The sequence below is a fragment of the Leptopilina boulardi genome, unplaced genomic scaffold (genome assembly GCF_019393585.1).
Source record: "Leptopilina boulardi isolate dan_hultmark-lab unplaced genomic scaffold, ZJU_Lbou_2.1 LbouV2_399, whole genome shotgun sequence".
Classification (NCBI taxonomy): Eukaryota; Metazoa; Arthropoda; class Insecta; order Hymenoptera; family Figitidae; genus Leptopilina; species Leptopilina boulardi.
This window is the reverse complement of record NW_026137972.1, coordinates 889911-910565: the sequence shown is the minus strand read 5'-3', so window position 1 is coordinate 910565 and position 20655 is coordinate 889911. Positions and strand designations below refer to the sequence as shown.

At 26.7% G+C, this 20655-nt stretch overlaps 2 protein-coding genes across 3 annotated transcripts; both read right to left on the bottom strand.

The window, feature by feature from the left end:
• Window positions 1-78: 78 nt before the first annotated feature.
• Window positions 79-15292, bottom strand: LOC127288995 (enhancer of polycomb homolog 1). Of its 2 annotated transcripts, none has more exons than XM_051316724.1 (10): window positions 14752-15292; window positions 13726-13864; window positions 11546-11787; window positions 11165-11421; window positions 10910-11045; window positions 10486-10776; window positions 10153-10304; window positions 9886-10020; window positions 8709-9707; window positions 79-2703 (listed from the first exon to the last, which is right to left on the bottom strand). In XM_051316724.1, the coding sequence occupies exons 1-10, from the start codon at window positions 14902-14904 to the stop codon at window positions 2586-2588; spliced, it is 2622 nt and encodes an 873-aa protein (XP_051172681.1). In that variant the 5' UTR covers window positions 14905-15292; the 3' UTR covers window positions 79-2585. The 2 variants fall into 2 exon arrangements, with proteins under 2 accessions (XP_051172681.1, XP_051172682.1); XM_051316725.1 differs by lacking the exon at window positions 79-2703 and adding an exon at window positions 4601-5099.
• Window positions 15293-16639: 1347 nt separating this feature from the next.
• Window positions 16640-20348, bottom strand: LOC127288994 (SET domain-containing protein SmydA-8-like). The gene is made up of 5 exons (XM_051316723.1): window positions 20122-20348; window positions 18667-19087; window positions 18227-18604; window positions 17821-18156; window positions 16640-17752 (listed from the first exon to the last, which is right to left on the bottom strand). The coding sequence occupies exons 2-5, from the start codon at window positions 19083-19085 to the stop codon at window positions 17443-17445; spliced, it is 1443 nt and encodes a 480-aa protein (XP_051172680.1). The 5' UTR covers window positions 19086-19087; window positions 20122-20348; the 3' UTR covers window positions 16640-17442.
• Window positions 20349-20655: the final 307 nt, after the last annotated feature.

The following is a 20655-nucleotide window of genomic DNA, read 5'->3' as shown; positions in this document are numbered from 1 at the left end:
TATGAAAATAGTAAAATATTTAGATTTTTTCTTTCCGCGTAGTGTAGAAAAGAGAGAAAAATGAAAAAAACAAAAGCATTTTCAGGATAAAATTTCTTTATTACTCCTCCTAAAATTGTTTCGAATTATTCATAGTTTTCTTACACATCGCTGTGCGCCTACCACAACAACATTAATTACATTTAATTGATCACCTAAAAGTAAGAGATACAGTAAGCGTAATTATTTTTATATGTACAGTATTTTTTTTTTTTTTCATTATTATTATTTAAACATCCTCATTTCCCATCGTTTATGTTTCCCACGTATTTTTAAGCACCGCAGCCTTATTAAAATCCCTTATATTTAATCTGCGGTGCTGTTATTTTTATTTATTTATTTATTTTTTTTTTGTTTTGAAAAATTACATTTTCAGATGCGAGTTTAAGCACGAAGACTCGAGTTAAGTGTACAAAAGGAACGAAGGCTCTTCGCTCTCGTTTGATTTCAAAAACCAAAAATGACGAAATTTTCAAATAAACTGACTATATATATATTTATATTTATATTTCTGATAGTTTATTATAATTCTTTTGAAATATTTTCTTTACTCATAAAAAAATTCTTTCAAAATTCTTTTTCTTCCTTTCAAATAATTTAAAAATATTTACAAAATTTATTTCAAACAATTTTGAAATTTTCAATGTAATAAATAAAGTAGAATTTTTTTTTTTTGGAAAATCTTCTCGATTCGTTCTGTGAATAATTTTTTGAATCAATTGAAATGAGAGAAAAATGAAGAGATTCGAGAAGATGTCTTTTTTTGTAATAGACTGTTTTTGTTTGTTTGTTTTTTTTTAACAAGAGCGCACAGACTGTTACGTAGAAGAGCGAGTGTACGCCTATGGATTATAGATACAGGTAAGCTAAGACCCTTTAATACGAATAACTTGTGTACATTTAGATTCGTTAATGTCACTGTCGTTTCGTGCCAACAGATTCTCACTTTCACTCTCACTCTCTCATTCTCTCTCCTTATTTTCTTTTTTTAAATCCGCGTCCGCGTTAAACGACAAAAACCGTATCATTCCAATTCTTCAACTTCGCTCAATTTGGCCAATATTTTCTATTAAATTGAAATTAATTCGATATTAACAAATAAAATTCTTTTATAATTTTTTTTTAAAGTGAATTTTAATTTATTTCCGTAAAATTTTGTTTTTAAATTATTTTATTTTCACTTGGAAATGTTAGGTTTTCTTAATTTTATTGGAAAAGATATTAAACGTATTTAGTCATTTTTTTTTTTTGAAGTTAGATGCAAAAAAGGAGAACTTTTTAGCCCAAGTGAGCGAAGTTAAAAAATTTAGAGACTTTGAATCTTCTCACAATAAATATTACCCTAATTTCGTAAAGCGTTATGTACTTTTTTTTTGTATAAACCGTTCGCGGCTACTAAACATGAAAGACAAGAGTGTCACGATATACCCGTTGTGTATACCTCGTAGGTCCCGACGCTAATAATTATTTTCGAGGTCAACTCTCGACGACGGCCTTTCAATTTCCAGACACAATATTCGAAAATTCAAGTTCAAAAATCGGAAAATTTTTTGATTTGTAATTTACAAAAAAAAAATAATAAATTTTTCAATCATTAATCTCATTTGTAATTATTATTATTATTAAATAATTTAAATTAATTTACAAAAAAAAATAATTGAAAACAATAAATTCATCAATATATTCAATCGTTTCGAATTTTTGAAAAAAAGTTCCGATTTTCAGACTCAATTTCCTTTTTTTTGAACTTAAAAGACGCGAAGATATTCGAACCTCGAGAAAAGTGACTTGCTTGGAAGAACGATGACTTATTTTTTATGGAATATCAAGTACAATATGTGGGTGGGGGGGGGGGGGTCGAGAGAAAAATTCACAACAGGAATTTTCAGCGCGTCTGGAAATTCAGTACCACGACTAGATTTAAAATTGCTATATATAGTTATTGAAAATCCTTTTTTCAATTTAGAAGAAATTGCACAAAATTGCAAAAAATTTGTGTAATTCGCAATATTTTCTTTTTTTTTTTGTACATTTTTGACAATTTGCGCAAAATATTTTTGTAAAAAAAAACAACCGATCGATAAATATCGAAACTTATAAATTATTATTTACAAACTATCGAGATACTCGAAAATATAGAATTTTTTTTAAATAAATAAAAAAAAATGACATAAACGCAAAAATTGAAATTTTTACAAATTTCAAAAAAAAATATATTTCATTAGTTTAAAAAAAAAGAGCCAATGAAACTAGGAGAAAAATTTGCAATTTTGAATTTTTTTTTTAATGAATTGATGAAAGGGGAAAATTTTCGATGTTTTTTTTTTTATCGAGTCGTGGCGAAAGCGTCGATGAGCGAAGAGGAGGAAAGCGCCGAAAGAGTGTACGCAGTCTGTAGCCAGTGTCAAAGAAAAAAAAAAAAAAAAAAAAAAAAAATGAACCGAAAACGGAAGAAAAAAAAAGTAGATTAGGTAGACATCGGCAAGGTAAAGTCAGCGAAGCCCCCAGTGACGAAATGGCAACAACAGGGGTGCCAATAGCAGGCATCATGTCACTTCCATTGCGAGTGAATTTGTTTTACTCGTTCGCACTAATTGCTGTTGTTGTGGCTTCCCATCACACGCCGATGATTCCACTCCATCTACTTCCATTTCCATTCCTTCACTGAAAAAATAATTTCATTTATTACTATTGTAAATATTTTTTTTTTGTATTAGACAATAGGTCTAACAAAAACGAATTTTCAAGCAAAATATAACAACAAAATTTAAACTGTATAAGCAATAAACCCCTAGAAAGATATATTTCTTTGATTCAAAGAAATCAATTTTGAGAAAAAAAAATTACCTTCATTTCAAAGAAATTTTTTATTTCATTCAAATAAATGTTTCTTTTACTTTATATCAATGTTATAATTTCTTTGATTTAATGCACAAATTTCTTTCATTCAAAGAAAATTTCTTTGAATCAAAGAAAGTTTTTTTGAATTTTTTTGTTTCAAAGAAAATTTTATTTTAAATGAAAAAAAAACAAGTCAAAGAAATTTGATTTCTTTAAATCAAAGAAATCTTTTCTCTACGTAAATAAAATAACATTTAAGCGTACTATTTATTTATGCAAACAAAATGTTACCTTTTATACATCAATAAATATATGGCAACAATTTTTATGCGTTACACCCAAAAAAAATTCTGTTTCAAAGAAATTATCTTTGAATAAAAAAAATTTGTTCATTCTTTTAGGGTCAATGAAAAATTTCTTTGACTTAAAAATATTATTTCTTTACTTCTTTTTTTTTAAATATTTTTTTGATTTAACGAAATTTTTTATTTGAATCAAAGAAGAATAAATTTTTATTTTAATGCACAAATTTCTTTTAAATGAAAAATATATTTATTTCATTTCGAGATTTTATATACGTTCGTATTTTTATTAAAATATAATTTTAAAATAATTAAATATCCTTGAAATACCTGTGAAATATATTTTAAAGACATTTAATTAATTTAATACGGACTTTTACTTTTACAAGTTCGGAAAAAATATTTCTTTGATTCAAAAAAAAACTTTTTTATGTTAAAAATATCATGTAAAGAAAAAATATAATTAAAAGAAAAAATTTCTTTAATTCAAAACACTAAAATTTTAAACAAAAAAAAATTGTTTGTAAAAACAAAGAAAACTTTCTTAATTCAAACAAATTTCATCATTGATTCAAAAAGTGATTTAAAAAAAAAATTTTTTTATGTCTCAAAGAAATTTTTTTTCTAAGTAGAAAACAATTTGTCCCATTGTTATAATTTTTAAGTTAATTTCTAAACTTAAACATGAAAAGAAACAAAAATTATGATTTTTAAAAATCAAAATTTTAGAATTAACTAAAAAAAAAAATTATAGTCAAGTAACCGGTTATTTGAATCAAATAAATTTTTTTTTTCGTGTAGGTTGTTCGGGAAAATTAAATTCATTGTAACTTCAATGCTAAAAAAAAAATTCTTTGATTTAAAGAATAATTTTTTCAGTACGTGTCATTTTTTTGATTAAAAAACAATGTTTTGTGATCAAACAACAATTTCTTGGATTTAAAGAATCAAATTTAAATAAAAATAATTATAGGAAAAACTAAATTACAATTTTGTAATTAATTGCTAAATTACTCGACTTAAAAATCGAATCTTAAAAAAACAAAACAACTGTTTAAAAATGGTGTCTATATTTTCCCTAGGGTAAAAATAAACACTTTTACACCCAATTTCCAGATATCTAAAAAAAAATTAATTCAGTTTTTTACTGAATTTTTCATTTAGATTCAATTTTACGTGAAAATTCTGAAATTGTTAATTTAAAATTCAATTTCAGTAAAATTTTTTGATACAATGAAAATGAAATTTTAAAATTGATATTAAGGTCATTTAAATATTTATATGTGTTGATTTTTATTTTATTTATTAGAAAGTTTGTTGATTTAAAAGTTGTTTTCTGATAATTGTAAATAATGTGTCAAATTGACGAGAAATTAGTCAAAGAATTTTGAAAAACTTCCAAATAAATAAAATCAGTGTTTTTAATTGTGAATGTTTAATATTTAAAAAAATGTACATTTTCATTGATAATTCTATCACGTAGTATACATTAATATTTTTCGAAAAAGTTCATTGTAGTAACTTTCCCATAAATCATAAAGGTACTAGATTAAAAAATAATTGTACAAATTATTTACAAAAACTTAAAATTACTTAAAAAAAAGGACTTAAGTGTTATAAAATGAGTTTTTCTAATGTTAAAAATTTGGAAATTGCAAAAAATCGCATTTTTTTAATTCTCAATGTTTTTTTTCCATTTTTTTTTTTTAAGTTAAAAGTTAATAATTTTCTAATTAAATAAAAATTTCTGATACATTTTCTTTTTTAATATAATTTTTCTGGACATATAGAAAAATTAAGGAAAACTATATTAACTTTTTTTCTTTTAAATTTAGTTTATTTATTATTTTTACTTCTATTGGAATGAGGAAACGTTTTTACATTTATTATGTTGTTCCGAAGCGTTCAAGTTACAATCTGAAAAAACAAAAGAGTTCATGTTGAGATGGAGGGGAAATGGTCAGGAGAGCGAGCTTAAAAATTTGTTAATTGAAACACTTAAGGGAGAGATCAAAGAAGAAATATTTGAATTTATTAAAATTGTTGAAAAAAAGAAATAAATAAATAAATTATTACTTATTTTTACTTCTACTCTTTTCTTAATTATTTCCCCATTATTAAATTTGTATCATTAAAATTTCAATGTGAAAATTTTATTCATTTTTTTTTGTAAAATTGCATTTTTTCTAAATAATAAAAACCAATTTTTTTATAAAGTTTAAAAAACAATTAAATAAGGGATGGATTGAAAATGTTTAGAAAGAAAAAAAATGAATGAATGGAACTTTTTTACACTCCTACTAATTTCTTATAATTACAATTGTTTCCGATGATAATATTTCATTTGGGTAAATAATTTAATTTTAATTGACTAAAATGACTCAAATAAAAACTGAAACTTATAATTTCAATTAGAAAAAAAATTAAATCAAAATGACTAAATAAACAGAACAACTTTTCCGTTATAAAATTGATTTTCAAAGCTGAATTTTGAAAAAAAAATTTATTTCCCTATTAAAAATTTGTAAAATATCAATTTGTAATTTGATTAATCGTAAAAATAGGTAAATAAAGAATTTCGTTCATTGTGAAATTTGAGTTTCAACAAAATTCAGATGTCTACAACTAGCAATGAAGAAAGTTCCCAGAATTTCTGCGGATTTTTCATTTCGATTAAATTATTTTGATGTTTAAAAATACACATAATAAATATTAAAAAAAAAAAAATACATTTGCATAATTTTTATTCTTTATTCGAAAAAAAGCAAAATTCATTCTCTATTCTTTTATACTTGGAACTTTAAAAATGTTTCCGATTTTGAAAATTCAGGAATTTTTTTTATCCAGTTTTTCGCATGAGTTAAAAAAAACTCAATTAAAAATTTTTTCATAAACTTTTTTTTTTATATAAAACAATAAAAATTATGCAAACGAAATAACAGAAATTTAAAAAAAATTCATTTCTACATTTAGAATTTCTAGGTTTTTTTTTTTATTTTCCTGAAAATTCCAAGTTAAAAAAAAAGAAAGAAAAAAATGCATTACAGCAAGAGTGCAAATTTGCGTGAGATTTTAGCGATTTCAGAGTTAAGTAAAAGATTTCAATTGAAATGAAAAAATGTACATTTTGAAGCATGGTTTATTACTTCTGTAATTTTTTTTTTTTAATTGGAACTAAAAATAATTATTGTTAGTGTCAATTCATTAAATTTCAGCTAGTCGTTGCGACCTCTTTTAAAAAAAATCTGGACACGAAGTTTAAAATTGACCAATCACAATTTTTGTAATTTCTTTGTTAACTTTATATTGCACTTGTTTTTCAATTAGAATTATCTTGCTTTGACATTTATATTAGCATTTTATTATCGAGAGGCGTTGAAATATTTTTACGAATTAGATTTTTCTAAAAATAGGATGCAACGAATAGCTGAAATATAATGGATTGATCCGTTAATTATTATTATTATTGTTTTCAATGGTTAAATTGTTTGGAATTATTTACAATAAAGAAGAATAGATATAGTGCATTCTATTTTAAAATGACACCCCTAGTAAACAATTGATAATATAAGATAATTTTTAAATATTTAATTAGTATAAAAAAATTAATTTGACGGACATTTTAGAGGATTTTGAGAAATTAATTAAAATTCTCAAACGTTTTAGATGTTAAAACGGTTTTGAAATTTTGTAAGATTTGAGTACCACTTATTTAACAAAGCGGAATTTGTTTTTAAAGATATTTAGAAGTTTAACTTTCAAACTGAATTTTTTTTGTACTAATTAAATATTTTTTTTTTTAAATTTTTTTTACAGTAATAAAGTTTAGAAATTTTTCTTTCAAAACCACTCCATTGGATAAGTAATTTGATTTAATTAAATAGGAGAAATTATTTTACAATTTTCTTATATTGTCAATTGTTTATTAGGGGTGTAATTTTAAAATAGAATGCCCCATAGAAATATTTATTTAACCAAAGTTGCAAATGACTCTATCTAAATACAACTACGCTTGCGCTACAACAACTCTCTTATAGGTCAAAAAAAGCGCGCTTTTATAAAATGCTTAATAATAAAAAAACGTTGAGAAAGCAATATAAAAATATTTTCACTATGAAATTTATTTATTATTTTTTTTTGTTAATTATATTGCTTTCTGATAAAAATATTAATTTTCTTAACGTACTTAAGTATATAATAATAATAATAATAATCGTAATATTGCCAATAATAATAATTTTATCATATTTATATAGCATTAATATCATTATTTTTTAAATATTATATCTATTATTATTATAATCAATATAATATGTATTAATTAATATATTATTTATTTTTATGATTATCATTATTTTCATCAAATTACTAATAATTAATAATCTATGATTACATTACACATATAACTATTAAACTAATAAATATTATATTAACTGTAATATGATGTTATTATTATTAAAGGAAAAAAATTCCAGGTATTTCTAGATCAAAATTTAAGAAATACTTGAAATTTTTTTCCTTATTAATTATTATGGTCTGGATGATAACTTAACCTTAATTATTAGAATTATTATATACTTAAGTACTTTAAGAAAATTAATATTTTTATTAGAAAGAAAAATAATTAAGGGGTCTTGTAAATTTTTGAAGCCTTAAATTGAAGGTTTTTTAAAGATATTTTTTCTCAAAAGTTTCAAAATATTATATAGTTTTGAGTAATTCGAGGTTTATTCGGTAGAAAAAATTCCACTGATTTGAATGCAACAAGAATTTTTAAAATCAGAAAATCATTTTTTCGGGTAAGTGACAGCCAAAAATACAATTTTAAAGTTTGGATAAAACGCCCTCTGTAGAAAGAAAATATTAATATTTTTTAATTATTAAAAAAAGGTTTAACGTCCGAGAAATATATTAATTATATTTAATTTATAATTTTATATTCTAACTTCAAACTCTACGTTATTATTTATTGTATTTGTTTATTTGACAATTTATTGTAATTTTGATAGACTCCCTGAAGAGGAAATTATTTAGTTTTCGAAACGTTGGAGTAAACTTTTATTAAAACAAAAAAAAATTCATTTTTTTGTCCCAAATATACATAAAAACATTAAAAGATGTAATTTATATTTTAGACTTTAGAGTTCAAAAATCTTCTATTTTATGCTTCAAACATTTCAAGACCCCTTAAAAAAAATCAATAGTGAAAATGTTTTTATATTGCTTTCTTAAAGTTTCCTTATTATTAAGCATTTTATATAAGCGCTCTTTTTTCGACCTATAAGAGAGTTGTATTTAGGTGTTCAGGCCAAATCAAGAAAATCTCACGCGAGTGTTTTTTTTTAAGCGGCAAAAGCAAAAAAAAAAAAAAAAGCCTTAAAATGAGATCAAAAATAGTGACAGTGTGAAAAGAAAAATAAAAGGCTTTTTTTGGAATGTGAATTAAAGCTTCAATTAGCCGTGAGATAAAGAAAATTCTTCTTCGCTTCCATGCCAACAATTGATGCAATATTATCGCCAACTGACCTATTACTACTTTTAAGCGTAATTTCCCCGGACGTTGGAATCTGCTGTCTGAGGCTGACGAGTTTGTTGTTCTGGGTGATGATACCCGGCAGCAAATTGGACGGCGCTTGCTTCTGCGTTTGGAGAATGATGGTCGATTGATTGTTGGAAAGATGGCTGTTCTGAAGATTATTTGTATTGGAATTGTGAACAACCAATGGTCCATTCTGATGTCCGTTTCCCATATTCCCGAGAACTTTGGCACCGCCTACGTTACTTTTATTGTTCGTTGGACTAGTTAGCGATTTCGATAGTATCGAAGCGGTGGCGGCGGCAACAGAAGAAGATGAAGAAGAAGAAGAACAAGTGTTATTGACAAATTGTCTTGTTTTAGACAGTTTGTTTAGTTGGACTTCGGTTCGATGAGTGAGGGGCGATTGCGACTGTTCGTGCGTTGTCGACAACGACGACGATGACGACGACATTGTGATGGGCGTCGCAAATGACGAGGAGGAGGAGGACGAGAGTGACGACGTTGAACTTGAGGACGAGATGAGGAAATTTGTCGAATTTGTACTTACATTATCACTAGCACTGCACTGGGGGGGTCGATTTGGCGGCGGGGTAAAGACTGAGTTCTCCGTACTCAAAATGAAACGAGATGATCCGAGTTGATCGAGTTCGTCTGTTCGCGACTCGCTCGGAGTATTATTGTTCGTGATTGTTGGCAATGCACTGCCAACCGCCAAATCAAAGTCCGACAACGCGTCCGTTGAGAAATAGTCCGATATATTGAATTCAGATGTGAAGGGCGGCTCGTCACCGGGACGATCAGACTCAACGTCAACGCATATTGACGTCACCTCCGCCGGGAAGGGATAGGGGGCCATTGGCTCCGGCCTCAGGTGAGACGATGGCTCTGTTTCCGAGTCGGAGTCACTGCTGTTACCACAACTGCTGCCGCCTGACTCACTCGGAGCACTCTGCGACATTGGTGGCGTCTTCGGCCGGAAGTGCAATCTAAAAATTCAATTTCTCATTGCAATTTCAATTTAATTTCTAAATTGTAATTATAAATTATTTATTATTTATATCAATAACTTTTGCTCTGAATTTTAAAAAGCCACGAAACACTTCGTTTCCTAATTTTTTAAATTGTCAATAGTTTTCAAAGGGAAATTATATTAAATTAACGTACATTTGTTTCTTAACTGCAGTCGTAGTTGTGGCAGTCGCCGTTGGATCAATCGATTCTCGTTTTGGTTCATGTATCGTGAAATCCAAAGAAGACCACATGTCGTCCATATCGCTTGGACAACGGTCCAAAATTACTCTGAAAAAAACAAATTAATTCAATTTAGTAAAGAAAAAGAAAAATTGCATCTATAAAAAAGAGACTTGTAGGCCTTGTAGGTATCTTTTACTCCAACTATTTGAAAAATGATTTCTTTTTTTTTATAATTACCTGCCGCCTCGACCAACTCGTCGTCTTGCAAGGCCAATGCACCTTGGAGTCGGTTTACTAATGCTCGTCAGGGCGAACCTGAATCTTTTGTCGGCTAATCCACCTTCATCTCTATCGCACCAAGGCCAATTTCCATATCCACCTGATACAGGCTATCGAACAAAAAAATACAAAATTAACTAAACTCCGAAAAATACTGATTCCTCCTTTTCATTTTTGCAGTAAAAGAAAAAAAAATATTTTAAATGTACTTAAGAATCATAATTTTGAGTCACTATTTGTGTCTTGAATTTGTTAAAGAGAGGTATTAATTTTAATCTAATTAAAAATTACCGATAAGTAAGAATTATATCTGGTTCGCTTGAATGCGAATTGACCCTCGTCAGTCGTGTCGTCATCAGTGCGATCCAAAGGAAGCGAAGGTTGAGTGTGCGAGTGAGACGGAAGAGGACTGTCTTCATCTGAACTGATCAGCGGGTCCAGCCCGCTTCCAAGAGCCGCTCGACTTCCTCGACCTCCGCTACTTCCCGTACCACCTCTCACATCATCTAGACCTCCTCTTGTGTCCGGTTTGTGTTTTCGCTTCTTGTACTGTCGTTTCTCCTTCCTCGGAATCACTTCGTCCTTTATTTTTTTTAAATAACAAACGTTTCATTTAAATCAAACACTTATATTCACATTCGCAGATTTCATACTGATCCTAACAAATATTTTGGGGGGAAATAGGGAAAATGAAGCCTAAAAAAAAGTATCTCACCTTTCCACAAACTTTATTGGCCCAATTTTGATGAACACCAAACTGATTTGTGAAGAGTGGAGCGAAAGCCGGTCTTGAAGTCTTCAATGCCGAAACTTCCGTGAGAATTTGTCCACTAAAGTCCTGCGCTTGATACCTGGTAAAGAAAAAATTTTTTTTCTCTTTTCTTTTTCAGAAAAAAATTTCTCTCTTAAAAAAAAAAAATAAAAAAAAAACAAAAAACGATGGAAAACTGAAGTAACACCAATAACGGACCTCTTTTCGTAGACTTCGATAGTCAAATGAAGATGCTCTCGTTTCGTTTTCTCGCGTCTTTTCACCAACTCGAGAAGAGTGACAGCTCTGCTGAGATCACGTCGCAACTTGAGCATTTTTTCATAACTTGTCTCGTCATTTTTACGAATTTTACGCGTTTGCATTTTTTCAGCTCGTCGTCGGAATGCGAGATACGGATTGTTTACTGCCGAACCAATACGATGTTCCGTTTTCACCGTCAAAAGTAACGGATGTTGCTAAAATTTGCAAAAAAAAAATAATTAATTTATAAAAGTCAATTATCGAGAAAACTTATTAAAATTATAATATAGAGAATTTCAGATTAATAAAGATAAAAAAAAAATATATATATATATTCACCGTTTTGAGACGTTTGTTGAGCCAATAGTCAAAAACTGCAATGATGAGATCGTCATCTTCTTTTAGAAGCGCTTTTGCCTCGTTGAGAGTGACAACAGTTTGACCAGAGCTTTTCTCGAGTCTATCCATCATTTCCTCGAACTGCAGAGGAGTCAAGTCCATTTTTCGACTTTGAATTCCGACCCATCTTTCGTCCTCGGAATCCATGTCATAATCTGGAATGTCCTGCTCCATTGCGAAGGCTGAAAAACATTTATTCTTTTTATTGACAAATAGTTTCTAATTTCGAGTGCAATTAAATTAATCTGGTTTATTTTCTTTATTTACATATATACGGGCTTACAGAAAGAAAGAAATGAGCCCTTTTGTATGAAGTTGCTGAATTTAAAAACCTATATTCAAAAGTAAAAAATTTTACAGATAATTTTAAAAAGATTAAAGAAAATTGAGTAAAAAAAAATGTTTTTAAAAAGAAACTAAAAAATAAATTCAAGAAATAAAATAAAAGAATTGTTGAAATAGAAATTAAATCGAAACCAAAAAATTATTGAATAAATAAAATTAAAAAAAATAAAGACCAAAAACTCATTGAATGAATAAAAAAAATAATTATAAAAGAATAGAAAATAATCTGAAACGTAGTAAATATTTTATCAGGCAAGAAAAAATGAACAATGTAAAAACAAAATAAAGAAATAAATATAGAGATAAAAGAATTGAAAATAGCGAAAAAAAATTTCGATTATTTACATATACAGATTAACAATGTTACATAATTCTTTATGTTAATGTTTTTTTTTAACTTATCATTTAAAAAAATTGCAATAAATATAAGTACTGCCAAGTTTTGATGAATTTACTTTAAGTATTTTAAAGCTTAAAAAAAAGGTAAATTTTGATTGGTTTAAATTTCACTGGTGATTATTGTAAAATTCATCATTTTTTAATATATTTATTCTTTTTTATTGCTAAATTCTTTACACTTTTTCTATTATTCTAAAAAATCATTTCCATGAATTTTTAAAAATTTTTAGTATCTTCAAACAGTAAAATTTTTAATTGGTTAAAAATAAATATTTTTTATTATTTTTTCAAACATTTTACAATGTATTAACTTAAAATTTAATATATTCTTTAGAATGTAAAAACAATTAAATTATCAATGAAATAAATTATTGAGATTATATTTTTCATAATCATTGAAATTAACACTGAAAAAGAAAAATTTATTTGATTCAAATATTCGTTTATTTGACTATTATCAAATAAATATTTACTTGATACAAATAATTTTATTTTATTAAAATTATTTTCATGTAAAACTAAAAAATTATTTTATTTTAACAAATAAATTTATATTTGAGTTAATAACTTTTGTACTTGAAACAAGCACCATTTAATTGACTCAAATAATAATTATTTTGATACAAATAAATATTTTTTTGATAATAGTCAACAATGAAAAAAAATTTATTTGATTCAAATATTCGGTTACTTCATTATAATCAAATAAATATTTACTTGAACCAAAAAAATTTTTATTTGAGCCAATTAAATAGTATTTGTTTTAAATACAGAAATTATTGGTCTAAATACAATTTATTTAATTCAAATAAAAATTATTTGGTACAAGTAAATATTTATTTGATAATATTCAAGTAACCGATTATTTGAATGAAATAATTTTTTTTGTGCTTACTTACTTACTTCAAGTAAAATTTCAATTCTTTTGAAATAAAAAAATTTCATTTCCACTACAAAAGAAATCATTTATTAAACTTTTTTTATTTTAACAATAAAATTCAAATATTTTTAAATTTAAACGATTCCTTTTACGGTAAAACTAATTCTTTTAAAAATTAAAGAATTTGATTTAAAAGGAAATTAGTTTTAAGTTTATTATTATTATAATTATTATTTTTGATTATTTTCGTTAGTTTTGAAATTTTTTTTGAATCTTTAACTTATTTTTGCCGAAAATATTAATTAATTTTTATTTGGCTAAATTTTTATATAAAAAAGCTTTCTAAAAATTTAAATTTGCCCAAATTTCCACATGGTCGAATGAAAATTTGTCCAAATGAGAAAAAAGGGTCATTTCGTAAATTTTTTATTTTATTTTAATTTCTAATAACTAAGTGGAAAAAAATTAAGATTTTTGAGAGAAAAAAAAATCTTACGTTGCATGTGAATAAGCTGTCGAGGTAATTTGTAGTCAGCGGGATAAATTCTGTCGTAGATATTTTCTTCAGTTAAATTTGTTACCTCAGGGGTAGGAATGATTAACCCTTTGCTCATCGCTCTTTGAAGATGATGCTCCTGAAAATTACAAAAAACGTAAATAAATTCTTCAAAAACTATTAAAAAAAAAAAATCAAAAATGTTTTCTAAAATTGTCACTTTTTTATAAAAACAAATTTTTCTACTGCAGTTTCAATTTTTGTTTTCTAATAAAAAAAATATATTAAAATTGATAAAAAATAATTTCAAATTATTTAATTAATTTATTATTATTAATTTTCGCAATAATTTGAATATCATAAAAAAATTTCGTTGTTTACATTTTAAAAATCGCTATTTTTGAAATAGATGATTAATTATTAAATTAATTTTTAATTACAAAAATCATTAAAATTAAACAAGAAATAAAAATCAAGAAGGATGTTTAATATAAAAAGACAAAAAAAAAAAATCAATATTTTTCGGAAAAAATATTCTCATGAATATGGCAACAACATCGCCCTTTAAACCCCGATGTGTCAGGCCTCCAAAACAATGCAAATAAAACATTTCCTAATTATTAAATAATCGATATTTTTCAAAAAACCTTTAATTGAATATTTAAAGTTCCTATTAAAAACAATATTCACCCTCCCCCATGGACCCAAACACCATGAAAATGTTTTTTGGCGTTAATGTTTTTTGACACAAACAGGCAAAACAACAAAAGTGAATATTTCACTTCCAATGCATTGTCAACTCAAAAAATTGATAAATAACAATGTCTAATATTAAAATAAATTAAATTTATGTGAAAAAATAATGAAAAACTAATTAAAAACATAAAAAAAGGGAAAAATTAATTTATAAAGCGCGCGCAACGCCATCTCTCAGGAAAAACGAAAAGCACGCAACAAAATGGCGGACATTGAAAACATGCTCGAGAAAAGACAGGGAAAAATGTGTAAAAATTCATGAATACTTACGCATTCTTCCTCTTTTTCCATTCCGCTTGGCATTTGAGGCACAACACGATTGATGGCTGAATAATCAGGAAGATCAGGGAGTTCCTCGGCCATGTATATTGGCATGGGCTTGAACGCTTCCAGGGGGCGCGCCCTGAACGAAACTTTACTCATGTTGACAAAGTTGTATTTTCAATGGCGCAAAAACAATCAACAACTGCCGTGTTTTGGCAAGAGAATGAAAAAAAATATATGTAGATAATAAACTTGAAGGGAACACAAGGGAACCCGTGTGTGTGTGTGTGACGAGGGGGGAAGTGGGGTCGATTTGTCGGGGCGTGAGTCTTGTTTAGGGTTGGGCCTGGCTGGGGCCCTACGACCGGATCACCCCACACGGAGGACGCTCAGGGCCTCATTTTCGCGTAGCCATTGTCACTCGACACGATTACACACGCGTCAGGTAAGATTTTTTACTTAAAAAACATGTTCGCGTGACACGGTCCCTACTTAAAGCCATGATGGCCGACGCTCAGCCATTTGCACGCTCGGCATTACTATTTTCACGAGGGGAAACTATCAATTCGCATCAGTGTACTCGACAACAGCGCGCAAACAAAAAGTGACGAAACGTCGAACTAAAAAGTTAAAGCAGAACGTTCGAAATGTGAAACGTCTATTGATTTAAAATTTCACTATGCAGGGTTGGAAATGTATAACTCTCTAGGCAGGGTTGTGCCAGTGACTAGTAATTTTTCAAAAATTTCGGGAAAGTTACTAAACATTCAAACGTAACCCTATTGAATTTCACGTCACAGTTGAAATCATTTGTTTCTTTTCCGTTAAATAAAAAGATCATTTTGTCAAAAGTTTTTAGCAAATGTATAATTTAATAATATTAATAATATAATAACAAATTAATTATTATTTTCAATTTTATTGCAAAATTTGAACGTAAAATAAAAGTAACAATTTTTCAAATTATTAAAAACAGTAAATTGTTGTTTAACTGATATAATTCTATTTCAAATTAATTTTTTCAATGTTAAGGGGAGGGACCGGTGAAATTTCAACTCATGTTGTTAAGGGGTGTCAATTTTTTTTCTGGCATTATTTGGAATCTAAAATTATTGTGAATTATCAAAATTAAAAAAAAAAATTTTTTTTGACCATTTTAGAAATTTTATTTTTTGAAAATATTAAAATTTTTTAAAATCCATACGATTGATTGTTCAGAATCATGAAAAAAGCCTACAAAAAAATTACCGATAAAAAATAATAAAAATTGTAAAAGTTAATGAATTTTTAAAGAATAATTGATCAAATTTAAACTAAACATAATTGGTTTTGTTTAGGGTTAACAATTTTCTTTTTAAATTTTTTTAGAACCTAAAATCATATTCCACTATAAAAAATGAAAAAAAAATAATTTTTAACAATTTTACAATTATTTTTTTCAGAAATTTTATTTTTTGAAAAAATTGAATATTTTAAAAATCCACACGATTGATTATTCAGAATCATGAAAAAAAAATGTATCAAAAAAATTAGCAATGAAAGATAATAAAAATTACGATAGAAGTTTAAATTTTTAGTTTTTGATAATTTCGAGTTTTATTTAAAAAATTATTAATGAATTAATTTTTTTTTCAATTTCCAATATATGTATTACAGTTTTAAATCTTTAATATTAAAAAAAAAATTGACAATTTTAATATAAAATAATTTTTTTTTAAAAAAAAAGCTTATTACCACCTGAAAGCTTGAGAAATTCTCTATTAAAAGCATTATTTACATATTATATTTAAAGTTTTTTAAATAAAATAAATTATTATATGAAAAGTACTCTACACGCGATATTCTTTCGAAGGTGGTACGATTTAAAATAGCCTCAATAAATTCAATAGTGAAAATGTTTTTATATATTGCTTTTTTAACGTTTTCTTATTATTAATAGTACAATTAATTAATTACACTGTGTGATAGAAAAAAATTACTTTCAATCGGATTTACCCGATTGTCCTTAAAAACTGAAAAAATGGTGTATATTAAATCACTCAAACACCCCCAAAATTTAATTTGAGAGCAAAAAAAAATCGTTTTTTTTGTTGTGGTTTTTGTATAAAATAGCTTGTAACTTTGACATTTTTGGTCCAAATTCAATGGTTTTTTTTTCATTTTAAAGCTGAAGAAAAGAACTTTTTAACCCTTGTAAGTGTTTTTTTGTTATAATTAAAAATAAGGTCAGAAAAATTGGAAAAATATTAAACACTAATTTTCGGTCACAATTTCATTTAGAATAATTTTTTTTTATTTATGCTTTTGAAGAACATTTAATTATGCGTCGAATGAGATTTTTTTGAACACGATTCGTTAAAAATTAATTGAGTTATTGAAATTAAGAAAAGTGGAAAATTTATATCTTTTGAATTCCATTTCTGTTCAATTCTTTTTTATTCATTTAGAAGAATTGAAAATAATTCAATTCTTTTCAATATTGATTGGAATTGATAAAGTTTGACCTTCTCATAAGTAAAAATTCTTAATTCTTCAATTCTTTTTAAATTTTAGCTTCTTTCTGGTCTGAGGCTTAAATTCGATTTCGAAACTGCATTTTGTGAAATATTAACTCGTAAAAGTAAAAAAAAAAAATTATCGTGTAGAAACTTTATTTTCATAAATAAATTGCATTAATTTCTTTTTAATTATTTTTCATTATTCTAATTCGGATTGAATCAGTCTTAAGAGTTTTTCTCCTGGACTTCTCGGGGGTTCAGATTCCAGTAAGGAAGCGGCTTTGGTCAAAAGAGATTGTCTTTGTTCCCCGGGACATGAAGCAAGCTCTCGAAGAGCAATTGCTGTGTAAAGTGTTAGTCGAGTGCCATAGGGATCAACAATGGAAGTCGTTGAAATTATTCTCTTGCAAATCTCTGCTTTCTGAGGATCATCGGAAGGCATCAATTGAATTAAGGAATGACCCACTGATATACAATGCTGATGACAAGGATGCAAAAGAACCATGAGTCTGAAAAAAATTAATTTTCAAGATATTTCGAAGGAATTGAAAATGTTTTTCTAAAAAATATTTTATACCGTGAGAGAAGATCGGTGAGAACTTCTCGTTTGGCTACTCCCATTGCACCTTCGACTTCTTCACCTAATCTCTCGACTAATTGAGTAACTTCTGTGGAAGTTAGTGTTCCAGGACAGGAGTTACATGACCATTCAGTCTCTTCGTCGAGAGGATCCTTTGGGAGTATCAATCCTTCATTACAGGGACATTTTAAAGTGCCAAGATGACTTCCCAATTCTGATGGATCTGCGCAACGTTCACAAGAACAGAGAAAATATTTCGTTGCCAAAAGATGATCTCTTCGAACCCTCGTCGACCAAAAAACATGAGTATAAGTTGTACTCAAATGTTCTCCCCTAAAATTGAAAATTTCCTAATTAGAAATTTCAATAATCTAAATTAGTGTTCATTTAAAATATTTAATACTTTTTAATAAATGTAACGGCCTTAACGAATATTCGAGGTCTACCCATTTCGTCAATGGAGAATTTAAATCTGGTATTGGCAATACACTGATGTTCCAAGAGACAAGTGTTTTCGTAAATTCCCACCGATCCCTCAGGAGGATTCGTCTCCAAAGCATTTACATCGATCAAGCCAGAGATTTTTGGCAGTACCTCAACGGCACTTGGATCAGCCGATAAAAATGGAGCCAAATATTGAGCGAGGCTTTTAGTCTCTTCATAGGCCTCCGTTCCTAATCCTCGGGATTCTTCATGGCTCTGGAGTTTCATAACTGTTTTCCATTTCTTTGGATTTCTTCGACGCAAAATCAAAAGTCGAAGAGCCAAAATAATACTGCATCTGGTTTCAAAAGAAATATATAGTTTGGAAAAATGATTTTTTTAAAACATATTTTTTAATACCTGGGTAAAATTCTGGCCTTAGCAAGCAATTGACACTCGAGGCCGTGTCTTTCCACATCCATAAGGCCATCGCAGTCAATTCTGCAAACAGGCCAAGAGCATCCAATGCATCTGGCGGGAATTTGTCTACTGCCACAACCAACACACACTCTGTCCTCACTGTGAGGTGCTGGTCCAAAAACTAGTGGCAATTCGGAAATAATTAATTCCTCTGGATGTAAATCTCGAGTGGCCACAAGATATCTTCCCAATTTTTTATCTTCTTTTATTTCCCATGCTCGACACGCGGACTTGTGTCGTTTCCAATCATTACGCTGATGATCTTTGGTGCAATAGAATTCAACTTTACAATCGCTACAACGCAATGAAGCCGGTTTCTCGCAAACTGCACAAATTCCTTTGGATTCTTCAGTTTCCATTTCTAAAAATTTATTTAAAAAAATTACTCTACCGTTAGAAATTAAGTGCGACCTCTGCTTTTTCGATGACTATAAAACGGTTTAAATCTTCAAAAAATATTAAAACTAAAATTTTCTTCTTTTTATTTTCTAAAAGCTAATAAAACTCTGAAAGAAATGACACTTTGATAAAGAGAATATGTTAATTTTTCAATTAGATATCTAAAAACTCAATTTTCAATGTTTTTACTATTTGTTATATTTTCTCTGGCAAAAATTAATATTTTTCATCGTCCTTGGAGTCATTGGAATGGTATTTTGTTATACAATTCAAATTATCTAAAACAATGCATGTCTAAATTCTTCCCTAGCATATGCAAAACGTAAAAGTTGGTTTCAAAAAATTAAAATTCAATTCTACAACAAAATATAATATTTAAAAATCAAGTAAATAGATCATCTTAAACTTCTCTGATTTAAGTAAATTTAAGATTTACATTTGCTGATCATTTTTTGTCATTTAAATATTAATCATAATTTTTTGACTTTTTTAAAGCTAATTTTCACAGTTTGCATAAGGAAAAAAGTGGATATGAATTATTTTAAATAATTTGAACTTTATAACAAAATATCATTCCAATAAGCCCAAGAAAGTTGAAAAATATTATAATTTTTGTATCATTTCTTTCAGAATTTTATTAGCTTTTAGAAAATAAAATAGAAAAAATTTTAATTCTATATCATATTAAAAATATAATTTTTATTGTTAAATGTTTTTTTATGATAATATTTGTAATTTATTAAATTTTTTAAAATTGTTTTTCAAATCTAAATTTTGAAAGAAACTAAAAACTTTTTAAAAATGTTAATTTAAAATTAATTTGAAATTAATGTTATAATTCTAAAAAATACTTGAACTGTAAAGGCTTATGTTAAATTTATAAAAAAAATTGAACGTATTTATTTAAATACTTTATTATTTTTTTAAATTTATTTTCAACCTATTTTAATTTCAATTACTAATTATACTATGTTATTAATTTTTATTTACACTTACCAAAAAGATAAATTTGAAGTAAATTTAATAACTCTGTAAAAATGTTTTCCAAATAGTAATAATCAGTTTATTTCAATCCGCAATCATTTTATAAAATTCACTAAACAAACAATTAGATGCACTATTTTTAAAAATAAACAATTTTTGTAAAAGCAATTGATAATTCAGAAATTTTAATTTAAAACTTTTATTTTACTTTCCTGTTGAAGTTGTTTTAGAAAACCATTCGACGCCATGATAAGTTTATTTTTATCCTGAAACCAAACTACTCGCATCTATTTTTAAAATTGTATTTCTTATTCTATAACTGAAAACTAACCCAATATGTACAGGAAGTTTAAAAATAATTATTTATTAAAATTTAATATTTAAAAAAAATTATTTATTAAATTTTAATATTTAAAAAAAACTTAATGATTATTACTTTGAAAAATAACGCGATTTTTTTATTTTTCATTATTACCATAAAAAATTAATTTTAAGAAGAAAAAAAAGAAAACGTTACTTAAGTTGTTAACTTCACTGTTTTCTAAA

Coding starts and splice junctions, on each gene's coding strand:
- LOC127288995 (XM_051316724.1), bottom strand. CDS start 14,904: ATGAGTAAAGTTTCGTTCAGGGCGCGCCCCCTGGAAGCGTTCAAGCCC. Junction 11,046..11,164: donor ATCGAAGTCTACGAAAAGAG/GTCCGTTATTGG, acceptor TTTCTTTACCAG/GTATCAAGCGCAGGACTTTA. Junction 10,021..10,152: donor CGAGTTGGTCGAGGCGGCAG/GTAATTATAAAA, acceptor TGTTTTTTTCAG/AGTAATTTTGGACCGTTGTC.
- LOC127288994 (XM_051316723.1), bottom strand. CDS start 19,085: ATGGAAACTGAAGAATCCAAAGGAATTTGTGCAGTTTGCGAGAAACCG. Junction 18,157..18,226: donor GCCGTTACATTTATTAAAAA/GTATTAAATATT, acceptor TTTCAATTTTAG/GGGAGAACATTTGAGTACAA. Junction 17,753..17,820: donor CTCACCGATCTTCTCTCACG/GTATAAAATATT, acceptor AATTTTTTTCAG/ACTCATGGTTCTTTTGCATC.